This window comes from Triturus cristatus, chromosome 4_2 (genome assembly GCF_964204655.1).
Source record: "Triturus cristatus chromosome 4_2, aTriCri1.1, whole genome shotgun sequence".
NCBI classification, from domain to species: Eukaryota; Metazoa; Chordata; class Amphibia; order Caudata; family Salamandridae; genus Triturus; species Triturus cristatus.
Window position 1 is genome coordinate 97266170 of NC_140586.1, and position 23828 is coordinate 97289997.

At 46.7% G+C, this 23828-nt stretch overlaps 1 protein-coding gene across 3 annotated transcripts in view; it reads right to left on the minus strand.

The window, feature by feature from the left end:
* LOC146833087 (venom factor-like) overlaps positions 1-23828 on the minus strand; it is a 777614-nt gene that overhangs the window by 662577 nt on the left and 91209 nt on the right. For all 3 annotated transcript variants that reach the window (XM_085600726.1, XM_085600724.1, XM_085600725.1), the window contains exon 4: positions 22874-22944. In XM_085600726.1, coding sequence (XP_085456852.1) covers positions 22874-22944 — 71 coding nt within the window. The remainder of the gene's footprint in view (positions 1-22873; positions 22945-23828) is intronic.

A 23828-nucleotide genomic window follows, 5' to 3' on the forward strand; every position in this document is an offset into this window, starting at 1 on the left:
GCAATTGCATCCATTGCACCAACGGGATACAACAGAACTTTATAACACACCCCAGAACAGGAGAAAAAATTAACTTGAGACATTCATCGGATTGGAACACTGCAAACGTCATTTATTGCATTAAATGTGCCTGCCGATATTTATACATCGGCAAAACAGAGAGAAAAATTAAAATACGCATTGGAGAGCACAAGAGCATGATCAGGACTAAAAATACAAATTCCAACCTAGTAGTCCCTTGGCTTGATCATATTATCACTCAAGTCCGATTCTTATTTCTGGAAAAGCTATCAAACAAAGAAGGCATCGATCCCAGTAGAATGTTGTCTCAAAAGGAAGTCTTATGGATAAAAAAATGTAACACCATAATGCCTTGGGGCCTGAATGATAAATTGGACTTAAGTTGCTTTTTATAAATTCCATCATCCACCAGCCACTCTGACCTTTGCACAACCCACATCTTACACCACAAGTAACCTGCACTTTTGCCTCTTATCATGTCAAGATGGTTTTATATGGGTACAGCCATCTATGTTAATTCAAATCTGCCTGTGTACTCTCTGATTTACAGTTTTATTTACACACGTTTTTAGTCGCCACTTTTAATGCCAGCATCTTCACAGTTTATATGCATTAAGAGTTAGTTTATACTGTACGTGTTTTTTGTGTTAAGTTCATATCCACGTATGTAAACTAATGTTCAATTTCTATTTGTTTTCCAAACAGTTTGAACAACTTTGTCATTTACTGTTAATTTCAAGAAATATTATTGTCTAACGTTGTTGTGTTGTTACAGTATAGTGCCAGACTTCAGTTGTAGATTTCAGTCTTCTCATCATTATTGCTGGAAATATTTCACTATTTCTTCTATTTTTGTTTATATATTCACCTGTGGGATCTCTCTTTCACCTTGGTTATTTGCACAACAGGTTTGTTTGTACACCGGGCTTATTTTTTATCGTGCACTTTCGCACTAGATCTGTATTCCTTTTACTTCTGGCTTTTATTTCACCCATTCTGTTTAACAGGCACCGTTTTGCACCACACTAAGATGGCCACCATATTCACTCTGCATCACTAGTCAGTTGTGATGCGAGCGCCATTCCGACCATGTGACCGTACTGCAGTTATCGCGGGAACTTCGCACTTTAAACTTACACAGCATCTCGCTTTGTGTATAACGATAGGACATTCGTTTGGATCAGAACTGAAGGGCTGTTTATTGCACTACAATCTGGTGAGTTTGTCCAGCAATTTTTTGTGCACTTTTGATATATTGCGCGCCAACATTCCAGTTGGTGTTACCCTCTCCGCCAACCGTATTTACAGTGTATTTTTGTAATTTCATATCTTGTTACAGACTCCATCCTCTACTTTGAATTTAGTGAGGTAACATCACACTTATCACTTGGGGTGTTGTTTGTATGCGCTCTGCTTTGTACATCCTTCACTTTCTTCACTTTTTATAACCGTAATGTACTCCGAACTCTTTCAGTTAACTACGGTTTTATCCTGTTCTTCAAGTGCATTTCACAGTAAGGTCCCGGATGTGCATCTTAGTAAGCATTTCATCAGCTGACATTTTCTTTGAGCACATGGTATACGCGGTCCCGTATTTACGCATCTTGCACTCAGCTATACCCACTGTTTTCATCATTTTAAAAAAACAATCAGGGTTCGTCTTTGGGCTCTGTGATACTTTGCTCACTGTGTTTCTCACAGCACTGGTGGTAGCAACTTGTGAGGTTGTTCGTTTCCATGCATGAAGTGTTAATTCGGAGGCATGCGCGTCTCTTCACAACTATTTAGGCATGTTATTTTATTACACTCTAATCCTGCAGTTGTGGGTGTCTTTTTACTTTGGTAGTTAAGGATGTGCAGTGTTGAACGCAGAATGATACAGAATGTGGTTACTATCTTGTTTATTTTAGTGGCTCCCGAAGAAGGGACGATGGGTCCCGAAATGCATTGGGTTGCACACCATTGACCTGCATTTTCAGAATATTGTACCTGCTTTGAGGAACATGGATTATGTATAAAAAAAATTGTACCATGTATAATGTAACACCTTTGTAATCACGGATGTGTTTTTTATTACATTTATTTGATATCAATCAACAAAGACAATATTTCTTTGAATCAACTTGAGTCTGAATATCTGCTTGAATACATTTAGATTTTTTTTTTTTTTTTTTGCAAAAATTTTATTAAAACAATAAAGCAGTTACAAGCATGGGCCTACAACCACCAGGGCCGGCCGCTAGACTCAGAAAGGATCGTACATTAGTTAAAGCAGTAGGCGACACCTGGGGCCCAGCCCCGTAAATGGCTCAGGATAGCTCGAGAGAAGCAGGAGACATACATTTAACATAGATAACAACAAAAAACAAAAGGCGAGGCATACGGGCAAAAAGCGTGTGTCAGGCTACATCCGGGGGACTTTTACTCCAAACCTTCAATTAGCTATCAACAGGAGGGAGTACTGAAAGATCGGGGGGGGGTAACGGGAAAGGAACATCTATATTCGATTATTACAATCAGTCGCAAGGAACCATCAAGGGTCAGGGGGACAAGGCAATATCGGTGTCCACCTGGGGGGGCGTACAGATACCCCCACGATACACGTTCCATTGCCCCCAAATTCTACCCCATGCCCCGGGTTTACCGCGGGCCACATATACCGTCTTCTCCCTGAACATACACCAGTCCATGTTTTCCTTCCATACTGACACGGTGGGTGGCCGCTGGGAACCCCAAAGCTGCGCTATATCCCTCTTAGCAATCATGTAGCCCAGGGCCGCCCACCGAGTCTGCGCCGCATTATAATCATTAGGCTCCCACACATTCAAGACACAGCGACGCACCTCCGGCAGCAGCGCCACCCCGGTGACTTGTCCCATGACCCCATGAACCCGACGCCAGTATTCCGCCACCTCCCGGCACTCCCAAGGATATGGAGAAAGGTGGCACTGAGCCCACACCCCCGCTTGCAGAGCCCATCTTCCGAGAATCCCATCGAGACCAGACGGGGGCCCGTCACATACACCCGGTGGAGAATCTTTAACTGGACCAGGCGGAGACGGGCTGGAATGGCGACTTCCTTGGGGGACGATAGTGCGGACTGCCAGTCCTCGTCGTCTAATTCCACCCCGTCCCCCGTCCACGTCTCCCGAAGGCGCACCAATAGGTCAGCCCGATTATTAATGAGTTTTTTATAGATTAAGGAGATAGTACTGTCGGGAACATGACCATCAAGTATGCGGTCCTCGAGGGGCGAAGAGGCCGGGATCTTGGTCCCCTCCCCAAAGACAGAGAGCAGGGCATGCCGAACCTGGGCGTATCGGAAGAACTCCTTTTCCGTGAGTTCGTATTCGCTCTGGAGCGCCGCGAAGGTCTTAACCGCGCCCTTCATCCATAAGTCTCCCACTCTACTGATGCCAATCGTGTCCCAACGGTCAAACCCCTTCGTTGTCCAGAGGCTTCCCAGTCGGTCGGAGGCAAATAAAGGAGTAGCGCATGTCAGTCGCTCACTCCAGCCCATGGCTACATTGGCCGCCTTCCAAATCCGTACCGCGATCTTAGTGGGGCCCGTCAGGGTCCGTCCAGCCGAGCGGGAGTAAAGCGCCCTGTTATAGTTACCGCCGGGAAGCAGGAATTTATCCATCTCATACGCCGGGTTCAAGCCAGGCGCATACGTGGCATGGTTAATGGCTGATAGCTGTGAGGCCCAATAATACCTGCGAATGTCGGGAAGCGCGATGCCCCCGTCGTACCAGGGGAGAGTGAGTTTGGCCAGGGCGATACGCGCCCGTCCGTCCCACACCAGTCTCCTCTGCAGGCTCTCTACTTCCCGAAAGTAGGCCACTGGAATGATGTCGAAGGAGTTCTGAAGTGCATAGAGGAACCTGGGAAGGGACATCATTTTAAACAATGCGGCCCGACCCAGTGGGGACAGGGGCAGCCTACCCCACCGAGCCGTGTCTTCCCTCAAACGCCGAAGTGGAAGCAGGAGATTGTGCTCATAGCGAGCTACCGGGTCCAGCGAGATGTGTATCCCCAGGTATTTAAAGCCGGACAGAGATATTTGGATCGGAAGCCGAGGCGGCAGGAGAGGGGGGCCACCGGAGATAGGATAGACACAGGATTTAGACCAGTTAATCGTGAGACCCGAATTTCTCCCGTAGGAAGTCAGAACATCGAAGAGAACGTTAAGCGACTGCCGCGGCGAGGTAAGATACAGGAGGATATCGTCAGCATATAACGAGACCCGATCCTCAAAGCCCGGGGCCCACCGGATCCCCCTGATCGAGGGCTCCCAGCGGAGCCAAGCGGCGAGTGGCTCCAGGGCGAGAGCAAAGAGCAGAGGGGACAATGGGCACCCCTGCCTCGTACCCCTACCGAGAGCGAAGGGCCGAGAGACCCGCCCATTAACCACCACCTGAGCAATGGGTCCCGTGTAGAGAAGCTTCACCCAGCCAAGAAATCCCTCCCCAAAGCCGAATTTGATCAAGACAGCCCAGAGGAATGGCCACTCGATGGTGTCAAAGGCCATCGTGGCATCTAAAGAAACCAGCACGGCCGGTTCGGAGAGGTACTCTGCCCTGGCGAGGGCGCCATGGAGTCGCCGCAAGTTGAGGGCGGTGTTGCGATGTGGGATGAAGCCGCATTGATCAGGATGAATCAGATCGCAGATAACGCTCAACAAACGATTGGCAAGGACTTTAGCCAGGATTTTAGGCTCTGCATTTAGCAGTGAGATAGGCCTGTAAGAGGCACAGCGGTCCCGTGGCTTACCTTCCTTGGGGATCACGACTATCGTGGCCAGTCGCTGGTCGACCGGAAGGGAACCGGCCTCAAGGGACTCCTGAAACATACGACTGAGGAAGGGAGCTAGTTTATCCGGGCGCAACTTATATAATTCGATAGGTAGACCGTTGGGACCCATGGCCTTGCCCGAGCGAAGGGACCGAATCGCAGTCGCGATTTCATCCACCGACAAGGGAGCGTCCAGCTGCTCACGGTCCTCGGCAGAAAGGCCAGGCAAAGCAATGTCCCTCAGGAGAAGGCGAGAATCTTCCTCATCCCTATCAGTCACCGGGGAGTACACAGTCCGGAGGTGGTCGGCAAAACATTCCACAATCTCACCAGGCTCAGTCACACACACTCCATCCGAGACACGCAACTCCGGGACCACACGATTCACTCTCTCCTTCTTGTCCAGCCACGCAATCAGCTTTCCCGCCTTGTCCCCGGCATCATACAACCGACCCTGCTGCTCCCTATCCATAGTTTTGGCAGCGTCGGTGACAAGAGATCTGTATTCAAACTGTTTCAGGCTGAGGGCATGGAGCCCGTCCGGAGTGACACCCTCCTCCAAGGCCGACTCCAGCCCCGAGATGTCAGTCTCCAGCTGCACCACCGCCTCACTCCTGAGCTTCTTGGCCACTACTATCTGGGAGAGGGCGTGTCCGCGGATTACGGTTTTAAAGGCTTCCCACAGGGACATTGCAGACAACACAGACCCCTCGTTTTCAAGAAAGTATTGGTCCATAGCCTTAACCAGACTCTCGCGGGTCGTGGGGTCTCGCAGGTACCACGGGTTAATGGGAGCGATCCGCCCTGCAGACCGCGACTCGGTGTCAAAGAGAAGCCACAGCGGGGAATGATCGGAGATACCCCTCGCCAGGTGCCTGACCTCTCGAATTCGACCCGTCTGCGCCGCGGGCATAAGGAAATAGTCTAACCTAGAAAGACTCCCATGTGCCCCAGAGTGAAAGGTGTATTGACATTGGGTCGGATGCATTAATCGCCAACTATCCACCAGGCCGAAGGTCTCCAACAGACCGCCTAGCCAAGCCTGGGCAGCGGGGAGGGCCCTGGGTGGGTGACGATCCAGGTCCCCCGAAACCACCGAGTTAAAATCCCCGCCCATAAGCAAAAGGCCATCCGGAAGTTCAAGCAGCATTCGACCCAAGTCCGCGAAGGTGGAGTTCTGGAGGTCCGGTGGGACGTAAATTGAGACCAGGGCAAGGGGATGCCCCTCCCACCTCCCAGTCAGACAAACATAACGCCCTCTGTCATCTGAGACCACCCTCGTGATCTCCAACGGAAGTGAGGATCGCAGGAGAATGCCCACCCCCCTGGAGCCAGTTGTGAAACCAGAGTGAGCCACGAGGCGGTATCCCCCCCTGTTCATTGCATGGCAGACATTGCCAACCAAATGCGTCTCCTGGATAAACACCACATCAGGAGTCAGACGACGCAAATACTGCAGAACTACACCCCGTTTGATACGGTCCCCCAACCCATTGACGTTCCATGACATCAGCTTCAACCCGTCCCCCCCCATCCCCTCCAATAGATCAGAGGTCCCCCCGCAAGCAGCACAAGTCCCAAAGGTGGCAGAAAATCAATACCTCGCCCTGCAAACAAAAACCACACTACAAAACAACCCCTCCTTCCCCCCCACCCCCCCCCAACACCCAACTCCCCCCACCCTGCACCCCTGCGGGCCAAAAAACCCCCCCAAATTGCAGTGTGCCTGTCGCCCAACTAACCCCAGTCTACAAAAAGACCCCGGAGGAGGAGAGGGACCCGTCCCCGCCCGCCCCCCATACAGGTACTAGCAAAACACACTGAACCAAAGAAGTACAACCCAGCTGAGCAGTGCAAATTGGCAAAATCAGGGACCAAGAGTCACTCCAAAGGGGACCCGTCACCGTTGGCACCCGCAGAGGGCCCGGGACGGCCACCTCTGTCCGGCAGCGAGTCCAACCAGTCACTCACGGCCACAGGAGAGTCAAAGAAGGCAGTCCGATCCTCATGTTCCACTCGGAGTTTGGCAGGGTAGAGCATAGAGTACTTTAGGCCCAGCTCACGAAGACGACGTTTCACCCCCTGGAATCCCATCCGCTGTTTCTGGACCAGTTGAGTAAAGTCCGGATAAAAGTTAATGGATGAGTTCTCATATCGAACCGGGCCATGGACCCGCGAGGCCTGCAGAATCGCATCCCGGTCTCTGTAGTAAAACAGTTTGGCCACGATAGGCCTCGGGGGGGCCCCCGGCCGTGGCCGCCCGCCCGGAACTCGATGAGCCCGTTCAACGGCAAAAAATTTACTCAAGCCCGCAGGGGTCAGCTGTTGGAGGATGAGTTCCTCGACCAGGAGGTCAACCGGGCGGCCGTCGGAGGACTCCGGTACGCCGATGACACGGATGTTGTTGCGTCGGGCCCGTCCCTCGAAGTCCTCCAGCCGGCGGGCCATCTGCTCATTGACCACCTTGATGTCGCCGAGCGCGGCCTGCAGGTCCGCCACATCCGCACCCAGGGTGGAGGTCCGCGCATCGAGAGTTTGAACCCTCTCGTTTGTTTTGGAGAGGTCCGTCCGTATTAAGGTGACATCAATCGCCACCGTATCGATCTTGCGGGCCAGGGCCTCGTATTGCGTGGCGATGGTCTCCCTGATGCCATCAATGGCGCCCATGATGTCCTGTAGGGAAAGTTCCGAAGAGACGGATGTGCCACCACCGGCGACGTCTGAGGGGGGACCGGCCGTTCCAGGAGAGCCTCTGCCCTGAGTATAGCGGTCCATGTTGTTGGTCTGGACCGATCCTCCACGGAGGGAGGATTTAGTCTTGCGCCCCTCGGGGCCCCCCTTGCCCCCCATGAGGCCACGGACTCCGAGGGGGACCGCCGGACAAAAGTAGTTGGGATACCGGCCCTGGAAACCAGCGCCTCACCCGAGGCCACAGTACGACGGTGCGGGGGGACCCAAGGCGATAGGCACTCTAGTGGCAGGTGGTGACAAAGCTTTGTGCAGAGGTCAAGGAAACACCCCGCCACCTCAATCGCTCCACCGGCCAGCCCCCTGAGGTCTGAAAGTGAAACCGAAAGTGGCCGAGCGGCCCCTGGCACCGCGCCGCAGCCGTTGTTGTTCAACTGCGACACGGCCCCACGGCTCACCTTCGCCCCGGGCACCTCCGTCGGGTGGGTCCCAAAAGTTCAAACAACGATAACTCAGGATTCCCGGGTCCGATTAAATTTCTGAAAGGAGATACGTGCTCAGCCGGTCGTCATCTCCCAGATTCCATAAACCAAATCAGGATATTGTCAGGATAAATTCCGAGGAGCAGCGAGGGTCCGGGGAGCCCTGTGCTCACGCGACCATCTTGGATGCGCGCTAGGCTCCTCCTCCTACATTTAGATTTTGATTGAGAATTTTTGTGTAAAATTGTTCTAAATCACTCACAAATATTGTTTTGTAGTGCATGCAGTGTTTCAAGCAACTGTTCTGCTTGATTCCTTCACAAAGGAATGCCTGCCAGAGGGTGCACGATTTTCCACAGCCACCCCTTTCTTCAATGGGAGCCTGTGTTGTTGTTCGGAACACAGGCTCCCATTGAAGTCAATGGGAGCAGCCGCGGTCGGTAGTAGGAGTAACTGCAGGGCGGTGACGTGGGGAGGGGGAGGGGCAGGGTGGGGGGTAGTAAACTATGGATTACAGAGGTTTACAGGTAAGTTAGCATATAAATCAATAAAACGAATTTCGTTGCGTGCACTGCATCGCATTTGGGGATGCAGTGCACGCAACGAAATTCGTTTTATTAATTTATATGTTAATTTACCTGTAAACCTCTGTAATCCATAGTTTACTACCCTCCACCCTGCCCCTCCCACTCCCCACGTCACCGCCCTGCAGTTACTCCTACTACCGACCGCGGCTGAATGGGAGTCCAACCGAATCGTATCCTGAAGCATACGGATGCATCCAAATCGCTTGGTCGGACTCACCCGATTCGATTCGATTCGTTCGGAAAGCATTGCAGGACCGATTCCGTAGGAATGCTTTCTGGATGAGATCGTAATCGTCCCCTAAGTGGTTAATCTCCTGAACCCCACAAGTCCTGCATAGGATTATTCCAGGATTGTCGGGCAAATTCTTCGGATGCAAATCAATAGAAGTAGCACATTGGTCCTAAATAATGTGGCACTGTGTAGCCCTATGTGATTTCTGGGATTCAATCACCATGGGGGCTCCAAACTAAAAGCTGTCATCCAGTTGTTTTGGCCTTTTAGGAGCCCTTAGGAGGATGCTCAGTTGGCCACCAGTATCTGTTCAGAGAGTGGTGGTTCAGGGCCTGGCACTATCCCATCTTGATTACTGGAATTCTCATTATTTGGGAACAAAAAAACTTCAGGTGACACAGAATGCAGTAGGGAGAATCCTTTGGGGCATCCCCAAATTTCAGGCTGCCTCTCCCTCACTTGCCACTTTACACTGGTTACCTGTACACAAGATAATTTAGTTTAAAGCTATTTGCATGGTCCACAGCGCAAGGCACCTGAAGGGGGGCCTAGAATCCTTCATCATCTGTCCAGCCCATACTGCCCTAAAAGAGAGTTAAGATCTAGTAACCAGAGTCTTCTTTCCCTTCCTAGGGGGAAGATAGCTAGATATGGGAAATTTCCTTTGCTTATCTTGCCTCAAAACTGTGGAAGGCCTTACCCCTGACTCTTAGGATGAATGACAACATACTCAGCTTTTGGGAACAACTCAAGACTTATCTGTTTGCTTAAGAGTACAGTATAAATCCTGGTAGACCTCCCACCACTGGGAAGCCCATTGGGCAGCCACACGCTTCATACATTTCTTGAATCTTTCAGTTCTTGGGGTGAATCTGCAAATACAGATTGTCCCGACTCCTCTCTATTGCTATTAGGATACGACCCTACATTAAGAGTAACTGCAAGACATTAAAAACAAATCTACATCTCAATGCTTGTGGTGGAGCTCTACTATTGCAAAGGTGGATGACGCAATTAATTCCTTCTATCAGAGAGTCAATGGGGAGAATGAAGAAATTAAGATAAAAGGAGGTTTTGCATGTCACTCACTGTGAAAGTACTGCACAGTTTAAAAAACGTGGACCCAATTCATGGCTGGAAAGTGTCATAGATTGGCAGGGTTTAAATGGAACGGGGCCATATATATGGTGGTGTTTAAGGATAATAGGAAATACCACAAGGTTGGCTGCTTCTCAGGGAGGCATGACAATTTAGACGTTGCAGTACCATGGGGAAGGTATGTTAGTGAATTCTTGCTCAAATAGGTCATTAAAGGCATCAAGAGATTATTTTGAGCAGTGGATGGTGCAATGTGTTAATAGGATGATCTTACTTTTGAACTATGAATTAAATTGCTGTATAAATAAGTAAGTGATATTATTTATTTATAATTCTGTATGAAAATAATTTCATAAAATTTTGACTTTACCTTGATTCTATTTGTGTTCAAATATGGACCTCGCATAAATATGTGTAGTCCGAAGTACCGGATAAGGATATGGCGCTAGATATGAGTAAACAGACAATAGATGGTGAAATGCACTCATACTCCTTAGTCCAATGTTTAATTGCTGCTCAACGGCATTAAACGTGTTCATACTTGGAATGCCCTCCATCCATGCACGTATGCTGAATGCGAAGGAAATGAGGCCTTGTCAGATCCCCAAACAAGATGCACAGACACTTATGTAAATAAATTCAAAATTTCGGCCAGTTTATCACAATTTATTCCTTTCTTTTAATCCAAAGATCCTCCTAGTTTTTATCCAAAACTGTTTAACATGTGGCATTCACGTTTCAACATCATATTTCAAATCTGCCAATCCAGGCTTTTTCTCAGCAGCACAAGAGGGTTGATTATCTCTTATGTCACAGCCACTTTAAAATCTACCCAATGCATTTCGGGATAATTCCCTTCTTCAGGGGTAACTAAAATACAAAATGTTCAAGAAAACCCATCAGTCAGATCTAAAAATGTTAAACTTAAATTCTTTTTTACTCGTGCTCCAAATACTAGATGACAATTTTAACCTGCATGCAAAACGATAACGCTTCCTGTGCCTTCAAATCCGTGCTCTGCATCTGCATTCTTTCAACAAAAAGTGCTTTCTACAAAAAGGATCTTGAACCACGTAACCCCAAGTGCTTATAAAACTGACAGTCAATCAAATAAAGTGCAGCACCATTGAAATTAAATATGACCACGCCATCATGCAAAATAACCAAATACCACATGACTAATCCTCAAAAAACATGATGAAAAACGTGATGAACAGTGACCCAACTGAACATGCATGCCTTAACCTAAAGAAAAATATCTACCTCCAAATAATAAACTATATTACTTAACCTGATCAGCATACCGTAGCTTTCAACCAAACTTTTTCCCATATCTCGAAAAAGGCAATCTTTCAATGCTCCAATGTGAATGAACCAAGGCTTACACCCTCCATATTTCATGTGGTCCACTCATCGACCGCTGAAATAGCAGCCCCGTTCATAAGTGTCACAAGTGTTCCTCCAACTGCCCCAGGACTGATGGGTTTTCTTGAACATTTTGTATTTTTTAATTACCCCTGAAGAAGGGAATTATCCCGCAATTCATTGGGTAGATTTTAAAGCGGCTGTGACATAAGAGATCATCAACTCTCTTTTGCTGCTGAGAAAAAGCCTGGATTGGCACATTTGAAATATGATGTTGAAACGTGGATTTAACATGCTAAACAGTTTTGGATAAAAACTAGGAGAATCTTTGGATTAAAAGAAAGGAATAAATTGTGATAATCTGGTTGAAACTTTGGACTCATTTACATAAGTTTCAGTGCATCTTGTTTGGGGTTCTGACGAGGCTAGATATGAGTAACTCTCAAGCACTCAATAAGGATATCAATCCAGAGTAGATTAAAGATACAGGGAAAATGTATGAAGCCAGATGTGAGTACAGCAAAGGCATTTGACAAAGATGTGGAACGAGTACAATCAAGGGTTTGGTAAAGTGCAAGCTACTCTCCCAGATGGGTCTCAAGGTGCTGAAGGAAGGAAAGAAAAGGAGGGGGGCGCAGCTCCTGGAAGTTCACGGAGCACCATTGAAGAGCCAGGTCATGCAGTCCTTTAAGAACTTGGGGAGTGATGGATTCTGTTGGAGGTGGAGGGGGAGGGAATTCCATGCCTTGGCAGTGAGGAGGGAGAAGGAGCTTCCTCCTGCTCTGGTTTTCTTGATGCAAGGTACCATCGCGAGGGGGAGCTGGGCCGACCGGAGGGAACATTGGGGAGCGTGGAACGTGAGGCGGTGGTTCATGTTGGTGGGTTTGGTGTTGTGAAGGGCCTTGTGAGTGTGGGTGAGGTGCATGAAGGTGATTCTCTTCTCAATGGAGAGCCAGTGTAGTGTCCATAGGTGTTGTCTGATGCAGCAGTGGTGCGGGAGGTTGAGGACAAGTCTGGCGGCAGTGTTCTGGACATTCTGGAGTTTGCGGGTGAGGTTCTTGTTGATCCCAGCGCAGAGTGTGTTGCTGTAGTCCTGTCTGCTGCTGATGAGGGTGTGTGTGACAGTTTTCCTCTGTTTGGGGGGGTCCAATTGAGGGTCCGTCAGAGTAGGCAGAGGATGTGGTAGCAGGAAGAGGTGACGGCGTTGATCTGGTGGTCCAATTTGAGTTTGGAGTCCAGGAGGATTCCGAGGTTGAGTGCGTGGTCCGTGTGGGAGGGGGTCCACGATGGCGGGGAGCCACGAGGTATCGTTCCAGGCATCGGGGTGTGTGCCCATGAGAAGCACCTCGGTTTTGTCCGTGTTGAGTTGTAGGCAGCTATTCTTCATCCACCCGGCGACGGCTTCCATTCCATCTTGAAAGTTACGCTTGGTGATGTTGGGTTTGTTGGATAGGGAGAGAATGAGTTGGGTGTCGTCTGTGTATGATGTGATGTTGAGTCCGTGTTATCTGACGATGGATGCGAACGGGCCATGTAGATGTTGAACAGGGTCGGGCTGATGGAGGAACCTTGCGGGACTCCGCAGGTGGTCAGTGTGGGTTCTGAGTGAAAAGGAGGAAGTCTGACCCATTGCTTTCTGCCGGAGAGAAAAGAGCGGATCCAGTCGAGGGCCTTGTTCGGGATTCCTGCATCATGGAGTCTGTGAGCCAGGGTGCGATGAAAGATAGCCGGACGGATGTCCGAAGGATCGAGCTGCCCTGTGGAGCTCCTGTTCAGCATGGCCCAACTGTGGAACTACACCACCTGGAATAGCAAGCCCAGTGCCCTGTTGGACGGATTAGCATTACCATACAGAGAATCCGTGAATAAGCGACATGCCTGGGGGGCAGGGAGGGTGGGCGTTTGGAGGGAGGAGGGAGTTAGTTGTGGAGCAGACTATTGAGATGATACACACCTGATACATGTGGTACAGAATACTACAGGACTGCAGAACTTGGGCTGCATTAGGTGAATTACCATCTCCATCCACTGGAGCTGGACTAATACCTCCTTGCGGAATAACAACCTGAGATTAATCTGTGTCACCAGAGTAGGATATACACTGGAATTTGATTGTAATCACTGTACTATTTATGTGATGCTAGTGATTGTTTTACCTAAATTAATAAAAATCTGTTTACAGAAAAAAATAGGGTGCGATGAGAGATTTTGTTGAAGGCTGCGGAAAGGTCCAGAAGGATGAGGGCCACAGTCTCTCCTCTGTCGAGGAGGGAGTGGATGTAGTCTGTTGCCGCGAGAAGGGGGATTTCGGTGCAGTGGTTCTTCCTCTAGCCTGATTGAGAGGAGTCAAGGATATTGTTTTCTTCTATGAAGGTGGCGAGTTGACTGTTAATGGTTTTTCCATGACTTTCGCTGGATATGGGATTAGGAAGATTGGTCTGAAATTCTTGAGGTCAGTGGGGTTTTCTCAGGAGAGGGTTGATTTCTTTTATTTAGAGTTTTATATAGCGCAAACTAGACCCAAAGATATCGGGTATTAGAGCGCTTTACATAGCACCAGCTTTGTTACCCAAGGACACAGTCATGTTTGTGTTAGGCATGGGGAGATTAAGTGATTTTCCCAGAATCACAGGATGTTGAGCGTCGTTGCTGAGACTCGAACAAGGTTCCCCAGCATCAACGTCAACCACTCTAGCCGTAAGGCTACATCCTCTCTTTTGGCGTGTTCCTAGTCATCGGTGAAGGAGGCAGTCTTGAAGGTGCCGTTGATGATTCGTTGAAGGGGGATGATGTCAGTTGCTCTGTGGTAGATGTAGTGGGGACAGGGGTGTGTGGGGGCCCCAGAGTGGGTGGTCTTTATCATCTTCAGGGTGTCTACGATGCTGAGGGCAGTCCAGCTGTCTAGTGTTGGCTGCGTAGTGCTGAGAGCGGTGGGAGGGGGTTCCTCTTGGGGGTTGTTGTCGTCGAAGTTGTCATAGATGGTCTTGATTTTGTGATGGAAGAATGCACTGAGTCTGTTGCAGGGGTCCTGGGAGGGTAGGATGTCTGTAGACTCACTGTTGGGTTGGGTGAACTCTTTGATGATTCCAAAGAGTTCCTTGCTATTGTGCGCGGGTGGAGATTCTGTCCTGAAGTGCCTTCTTCCTAGAGTGTCTGATAAGTTTGTGGTTGGCAGAGGTGGCTGTTTTGAAGTTGTTTAGGTCTGTTGGGGTTTTGGAGATCCTCCATAGCTTTTTGTGGCATCTGCAGGTGCGTCCGGAGTCTCGGAGTTTGGTGGAGAACCAGCTGGCTTTCTTGGCGTGAGGGTTGGGGGCTTTCTTGAGGGGCTAGTCTGTATCTTAAAGTGAAGGTATTCCATCAGGTCTGTAGGCCAGTCGGTGTAGGTGCTCAGACAAAGATTGGCCCTCTGAACAATGGGGATGCCTTCACCAGGGCAGTTGGGGCGGTCCTTATGGGTGAATTTGTATCCTTCAGGGATGGCGATCGCGATGTCTGGTCCGGAGGCGGTGTTCGTCCATGTTTCGGTGAGGAAGGCGATGTCCAGGGAGGTGCTGTCGAGGAGGTCTCAGATTTCCATGGCGTGTCTGTGGAGGGAGCGGATGTTGAGGATGCATCGCAGGGTTTGGGTGCGATGGAGTTGTTGCTGGAGGGTGGTGGGGGTCCTGGGTCTTGGTGAATGTGTAGGAATTGCGGCATTGATGGCAGGTGAAGGGTCTGTGTGTGTTGAGAGGTGAAGAGTGCTTGCAGTGGTTGTTCTTGCTGACGTTGAGTTTGTAGAGAGCTGAGGAGGAGCTATAATGCTGGTGGCCCTTAAGACCAGGGTACCTGGCAATGGTCGCGATCGGGTCGTGGATGGGCGCAGACGCGCTGCCTTTGGCGCACCAGCTGTGCATGTCTGCCATTAAGCAGGGGTCGGGGGAGGAAGGGACAGCTGGGAGGTGGGCATGGGGAGCGGGAACACATGGGAGCAGGAGGGGCCGCGAGGGCAGCAGCAGCAGGGTCAGAAACGGCACCTGAAGAATAGGCCTGAGAAGAGAGATAAGAGAAAAGGCAGAGATGAAGGGAAAAATATGAAGAAAGCAGAAATAAAGGGGCAATTCAGAGCAAAGAGCAAAGAAATAAAGGAGAAATACAGGGTAAAGAATGAAAGGAAATAACATGAAAAAATAGGAGCGAGGATGAGAGAGGAACAGAAGGCATCGGCCCAGGGCCTCGTACCAGAGTCTGCAGCGGTGATGAGCGGGGTACTTACTGTGGAGCTGTGCACCGAGAGAGCAGAGACCTGCCTACTAGAGTTGTGAGTCTCTAGAAGGCAATGGATTGGGATATGGACACAGTTGAGAGTGCATCTGAGGCATGTGGTATCCACTCCTTCAAATTATGGTCAAAGAACAGACCAACAGATAAATGCACAAGAGGAGGGAAGACTGCCAATGGAAAAAGAGCAATTACATTTTTCATCTCCAATAACAATCTCATTGGTCAGCAGGATTGACAAACAGGTGAATGCACAGGAGGAAGGGAGCTTCTCGATGAAAATAAATCAATTCAATTTGTCACCTCCGATAACAATTTCATCGGTAAGTAGGATTGACCACGAGTCTAGGGATACTGGAAATCCCCTTGATGAACTGCACATGGCACCATGGAATAATACCCTATTAAGCACATTGGAACAAGCAATCAGGGTACTGAACTTTCAATGAGATAAAATGGAAGTCCAGATTGACCTAATAAATCTAATTGCTGGTCACATTGCAGGTATAAATACCAAGCTGGACTCAATCACTTCCTTTGTAATGCACAGGGGGACCCCGGAATCACAAACAAACAAACACCCGCTGCAGCTTAACTGTGGATGTGGCAAAATAATAGATAAACTGGCAAATCTGCCTGAAATATTAAAAGATATCATAGGGGCAGAGCAACTAACATCAAAATCAAAACATAAAAGGGAAGCCCAAAAGGTCAGAGAGTAAAAGGAGCCAAGGAAAGATAAATGTAAAGGGACAGGTGATATTGACAAGGGAGAAGCCGAACAAAAGTAAATAGAGGTTTCATGTGCTAAAACAATGGACCACCAAAAGGAAGTTACACAGACCACCATTGAAACTTCAAAAACTGTAAAATCTACAAAAAGACAAATGAAACGTGCTAGAAAGGGTAGGACAAAATACAATATTCAACCAACTACAAAATTAGAGAAAATGTTTCCCATTTTTTCAAATCAAAACACACAAAGGAAAGAAAATAAGGTATTGATAGAAGGTATAGAGGAGGATCCAATAACATGCCCAGACCAATCAAATCATACATCAAATTCTAACAGTTTTAATACAAAGCAAAATGCATCAAGTGCTCAGGCTATTCCTAACAAAAAGAATACGAATCAGATGTGGCTTACAACACCTATCTATCGGTCAGCCACAGATTCTACGCCAACTCCTGGAATCTTAAAAAAACTATTAGAAGGAACCCAACATATTGATAAGGGAGAAGAGGCAGAAAAAACATTGCAGGTCCAAACAAGAGTTATATCCAAAGAGGATAGAGGTTCCAGTTCAGATTACGGAGTTCAAGAACACAGCAGGAAAAAGAAGGGCAAAATACAGCAATTAAATATCCAACATACTAAAAAGGGAGAAGGGGCCGAAAAAACATCGCAGGTTCCCGCAAGGACCACAGCCGAAGATGAAAGAGGTACCAGTCCAGATAACGGATGGCAAACAGTTAGGAGGAAAAAGGGTGACATAAGACGAGAAAAGCAAGAAAGAAGGGAAGGAACACCAGGTAGTAAGGCGGACAAGCGAACAGACAGCAACGAACATAGTAGCCAAAAGGCAATAAAAGTTACAATAAATAGTAAAGGCAGAGTATGTAGGATGCCCTTTATCGACCAGCAAAGCGAGTCAAAAGGGCCAGTAATACATATAGAAGCAGGAAAACTGGAGCAAGAGTCAAAGGAAGCAAAAAAAATGGATACCCTACAGCAAAAGATCAGTAATGAACAAAGAAGTCAAGACAGACCTATTAACAATGAAATCACGAACATCATAAATACTCAGATAGAAAAAGAGGAAAGTGCGGGAAGTGCAAATAACTTGTGGGAGGATACACCAAAATTAACGTTTGTGCCAGAATATTGCACAAAAGGAAGGCAAGATATACTAAATAGAGGGAGCCTCTTAAGGTTGTTTGAAAAAATCCCAGAGTTAAAAGGAATATCGTTGCATGATCTCTTAGCCGTGGAATTTAAGTATTCCCCGGAAAACTCGGATATAGAAGAGACTTTGACTACCTGGACCTCAAAGGAACTAGTGGACAGGATATATGCTACCAGAGTAATATTCGAATTTTGAGGAATCACACTGAGGCCATACAAACACCCACGGTACCCTTACCCCTTCCTAACAAATCAGAAGTACACACCTGCAAAAAAGCAAATAACATGCTTACACGGCACCCGATCCACCACGCCACCGGGGCCAACAAATCCAAAGGAAGGCAAGGAAATAGCGAGGCAAGCAAACCCTGTACAGTCTACAGATGACAGGACAGACTGGTCCTGAGTGCCAAAAGTACTTAGTAACACGCGTACCTAACAAATATTTAAACTCACTTAGGACGGATAAAATATGGGGTCAGAAAATTCAAGCAAACAAACTGGACTCAATAAAGTCCTCGAGGCAGTGCCACAAGTTGAGGGATATAAGGCAGAACATGATAAAGATCTGTCCATGGAACGTTCATGGTTTGAAAAATATGGGGCTGGACCACGAAACTCTGTCCTTCCTCGAACAACAAGACATAATACTATTTAAAAAAACCTGGAATATGACCCCAACAGCGATATCAGGTTATATAGAACATCACATTTTAGCCGAAAAATTTGCAAGATTTGGTCACCCAAGGGGAGGCTTATCAACATATATATTACAAAATCATGGTTGGCAAACAGAAGAGTTAGAAACCGGTGTAAACTGGCTGCAAGTCACAAAACTTACCGGGAAGCGAAATTCAAATAAACTAGACTGGCAATTAATACTAGCCAACGTATATGCTCACCCTGCAAAAACACATCAGAAGGAAAAATTTACAACAATAATGAATCTGATTAGCGCACTGCAAAAATCACATGAATTCTGCCCAGTGATCATTTTAGGAGATTTCAACAGTAGCCTAATAAAACAGAATAACAGAAAGAGGCATGAGGACTGGGGATACCAAATAATAACACGAAACCTAGAAAAGCACGGCATGTCAATCCTGAATGGTAACATTATAGGAGATAGACCAGCCGCAACAATGTATTCAAATGGAAAAAGTCGATCTAAAATAGATTTTACTATCATTAGCAGCAATCTAGTCCCAAGAGCAGACTCATTCCAAGTTTTCCCAGGGCATAGAAAGTGACCACCACCCGTACATCACAACCGTAAGTATAAACCTGGCCGAGGCGCAAAAAATAAACACGCTGGGACAATATGCCGAAAAGTTTAACCTGAGGAAATTAAGATGGCGAGGACAAAAAATGACGACCATAATGGACTCTCTTAAAGAACACATGAGTCACACAGGTCCCCCGATAGAAGAAAATCAAATAAAAACCTGGGAAGACCTATGCCTCTTCCTTACCCGGAACTTTCCCTCTACTAATAGAAACAGAAAAAGGATAGACAGCAGAAAGGATCCTTGGTTTAACCTTGCGCTACGAGACGAAAAGAGAAGGATGGCAAAAGAGGTACGAACTCACACTATAGTGGCCAAATTGGGTAAGAGTACAAATAAGAATAAACTAAAGGATCTACAGAAAAATTATAAAAAGATGCTGAGGGAAGCAAAGACAGAATATAAAGAAAAAATCTGATCAAAACTTCTGTGGTCAAGGACATTGCTAAACAGTAGGGAATTCTGGGGCATCATTAATAACATGACAAAGGAAAAAGAATTACAACAAGAAGCGGGAATTGGCGAAAAAATCTGGATACAGCATGTACACAATAGGTACAGCAATGCGAGGAATGATAAGTGCGTAATGGCAACAGACTACTCAAAATCCCTAAAAGATCTAACACCTGATGGAGAAGAATATACCGGTCAAGTAGTGAGCTGCAATGAGTTAAAGTAGCTGAATGACAAAAAGCAATTGAGAGGAATAATAAAAACGGAGGGGGCGGCAGGCCCGAATGGACTGCCCAATGCACTATTTAAACACGCTCCGGATTTTTGGGCTGATTACCTCACGCCTTTGTTTAATCAAATCTACAGACAGAACATCGTCCCCAAATCTTGGAAAGGGAACATTATTCATCCAATATTTTAGCAGGGAAGCCACAACAATCCAGAAAACTACAGATTGATATCATTGATGGATGTTGAGGCCAAACTATACGGATCATGCCTACTTCACCACCTGCAAGATTGGATGGATGAGACAAGCATCATCCCTGTGTTCCAAACCGGATTCAGACCAGGTGGAGAAGTGTGGCTCAATGGTTAGAGCGGCAGACCTTGAGGCAGAGCACTGGTCCGGGACCAGGGTTCAATTCCTGTCACGGCAGGGTCTCGGGCTATAAATTCCGCAGACCGGATATTCTCGCCTCAGTGCCTATTCTAATCATGGGTCCCACGCTGCAACTCTGGGCAATAGCTTGCTTAATCTCCACAACGGCCCCACAGCGCTGGGGATGCCTAGCTTCACCCTGGGGATGTCCAGGAGTGGACATTTCACAGGGAAAGCCAGGAAGGGTTCCCTAGCGGTATGAATACAGTGCTGGGAGACCCCGGTCCGGGGTAGCTGTGCGCTATATAAGTACTAGCACATTTACATTTACATTTACCAGACATCGGCACTTTAACAAACTTGGCCACGTTGGCACTTTTAATTGAAAAAGCAAGAAAAAGGAAAATACGGCTGTTTGCATGCTTTGTCGACTTGAAAGCCGCATTCGACAAAGTAAGCAGAAATCGCCTCTGGGAAAAATTTAGAGCATGGGGGCTACCGAGCAAACTACTGGATGCAATAATAGTCCTGCACAGTGACACTTCTGCAAGAGTGAAACTAGGCGATGGATGTAGTAACACCACCAGTATAAATACTCAGCTAGGCCTAAAACAAGGCTGTGTTTTAGCCCCAAGCTTATTCAATTTATTTATGGCAGATATTAGTAAACACATGCATGCAGCCGAATGCCACTCGCCAAATTGAGTTAATGAGCCAATACCCTTTTTACCGTACGCAGACGATATAGTGGTGCTGAGCCAAAGCCCCATTGGGCTAGAAGAGCAATAAACAACTTAGTCACCTATCTGGATGGAGACAACTTGGAATTAAATAAAGACAAACCCAAGGTTGTACGCCTTGTGCACCCTAAAAAAACCAAGTTTAAATGGTTTGTAAAAGGGACTACAATTAAAGAACAAGCGGCCTATAAATATCTCAGCTTAAAAATGGGGAGAGGCTCCACACTCAAGGAACACAAAATGGACCTAAAAGCAAAATCTCAATCGTTAATTTTTGCGTACAGATTATTGAATAAACACTGGGTTGCCCGAACTACACACATCTTTTAAAAGCGATGGCCGCACAAATAGTACCGACATTGTCATATGCCCTTGTAGTCTGGTGTGGCAAGGAGGTGGAACTGCTAAACGAGCTGCAGACAAAGGTTTATAAAGCCATTTTTAATTTACCAAGGTCCGCTGCCCCAGCACAGATCCGGCTGGAATTTGGTCTTTAAAATCAGAAATTCCGGAGCATGAGCGGGTTCGTGAAATTATGCCACAAATTCCGTGCATCTGAACTGGGGTCATTGAACAATCTATGCTGGAAAGAAATCAAAATCCAGGTGGATAAGGACATTCCACACTCATGGGGAGCCTATCTGAGACAATCATTGGCGGAACTTGACATACAAATGACATGGGACAGCCAGATAGATCGGGCAGCGTTTGGCAAATTGGTAAATAAGACGGCAAAGAAGAAGTCCTTAAAGATTCGTACATGCAGGCAAGCTGTGATACGTTGGTTGGAAGGCTCCTCTATAATGTTGGCATGCCGGGGTGTAAAATATCTGGCAAAAGTAAGAGAACTTTTAAGGCAAGCCGATTTAGAGGAGATTGATAAAGCATGAACAAAGACGGCAGGGACTGCAAATATGCCTCTCCTTCACTAGCTTAAGTAGACTGGGATCCTATTCCACAAGAAAACAGAAACAATACAGAAAAACGGTGGCTGACCAAAGTCTAACGGAAAGTTTGGCATTTTATATGGTCATTTTACTTTAAATCATTTATCTTTTGGATAATTTTGGTCATTGGAGCTCCTGGGAAAGTTGTGAAGAATAGAACTTGCACAGATTACCTAACCAGTTACCCAATATTTTATGAGCTTTATTAATGTTATTAAGATTTTAATACTGCCAAGCTCATTGTTGATAAATGATATTTTATGGAAGATTAAGTTTAATACTTTTTTAAAGTGTAAATTGTAACGACTTTAAGTAATCATGCACAATAAACTTTTTGTAATTGAGGCATGTGACAAGGATATGGAAATGCATGTAAATCATAATCAGAGGATAAATTAGAAGTAAGCACATTTTACTTAATAGAAAAGGGCACGGAGGAAGAAATGAACACTGCTTCTGAGATACTGGAAATAAAAAAAATAGAGCCAGCAGTGAGTGCGTCTTGCATTCTGTACAAGAGTATGGAGAGGCTGGTATGTACTTCATGCAGTGTACCAGGCACTGTACAAGGACCTGAAGCAGGGAGTGAAAATTTTATGAGACTGCAGCAGTCATCTTTTAGACACCCAAGGATGAACCAGCCATGTCTTAATGGAGCACCAAGCAGAGGAACAGGAGCTGACGAGAATACCACAGATCAGCACCAAGCTCACAGACTCCCTTTTCACTCATACCCATTCTTATAACGTAAGGTCTTACCTAGACCCTACTGCCCTACAGGAAACATGTACAGAGAGATATGAATTCCAATATATTGTCTTCTGAGATCTAGGACAAGGCAACTGTAGCTGTGGGATCCTCTTTGGTCCAATCTACCCTCGGTGCATGTCTGTAGCACAAGCCTATTGGTCCTCGAAAGCCCTCTGAGCCCCCTCAAGCAAACAATGTAAGTTTGGATTAGGCCCAGGGGCCTCATAAGCAGGTACAGTAAGTTTGCAGAAGATGTGTCCTGAGCAAATTAATCTTCTATTAGTTGAGTCTGTCCTCTATGTTGGGAATAACCTCATAAGAAATTCTCAAATTGCAAAACCTACTCCATCCCTAGTGAATCCAACAGATGTAGACATAAGTGGAAACCATCATGTGTGGGAAGGATCAGGATATGACTAATTAACCCTTGAAAAACTTGATAGGGAGTTCGAGACCAAATGAGTGACAAGTGTGGGTTGTACCTCATTGTTGTCTATAATGAAAGCCATCAACTTTAAAAGACACCTTTGGAAAACTTCTTGACAGTGGAACTCATGTCAGTGTCCTAGTTCTACATGAACTGCTATGGCACGTACAACAGTAATGTGACAGCAGGTGCAGAGTTTTAAAATTTGAATGGTACTCACAGATGGGTGGACATCTTACCTCAAATTCAACAATGATTGTTCTGTTGACAGGTTGAAGTTTGCCACCCATGGTGAATAATCGATAATATACTGCAGAGAAAACAAAGAGAGATGCCGAGCTCAGGTCCTACACTTTGATGACATGTAACTACACTGAACAAAGCAGGGCACTCAGACAGATATTGAGTGGAGTGATAATAAAAGAGGTTGGATTTTTAAAAAATGGCACCATTACTTACAGATGAAAAATATTTGTCTGTTAAAGCAGGCTAAAATTGACAAACTGGAGGAGCAGCGGGTTTAATCTCAGTCCATGACCTGAACATTCAAAATTGCATTTGGGGCTGCTGTGACTGAATGGCAGCCAGGAACAGTAAAGTTGCTTTTCATTACTCCTGACAAAACAGCATTTTGCAGTTGGTGCCTCTGTGTCATCTTCTTTATGTTCTTGTGTGTAAACCTCGCCAAAGGGACCTCAAGCACCTCCTCTACCTTGCCAGTGCAAGCTCTCAGTTTTATCACTCCTCTCCACTCACCATCAGGTGCTATATCTCTGGAGCTGCTTGGAGTCACTCCTCTACCCTCGCCACTGGAAGCAGAAGGGCAGCTCTCTCCTCGCTTCTCCATGCGGCCACTCCTTACACCTTGCCCCTTGGAATTACTTTTAACAGATAAGCTTTTCCTTTTTAAGTTTCGCCTGCACAGCTTGTGAAATCTCTTGTATTTATTATACCTTGAAAGGGGTCTCTTATCAGTTCCTAATGCTATATTACATTGTTCATATGCTTTTCACCTGGCTGCACACATTTATGAGACTTCTACTAAATTTTTTCGCACTGTTTAAGACCTATTCATGGTCAAGATAAGATCTCTTCCCTAAGGAAAAGGCAGACAGTTTCTAACAGTACGCTGGAATGCTTGTTTTTTATTACATAGTTGTGTAAAGCAGATGCTTTAGCCTTAGAATGTTTGTG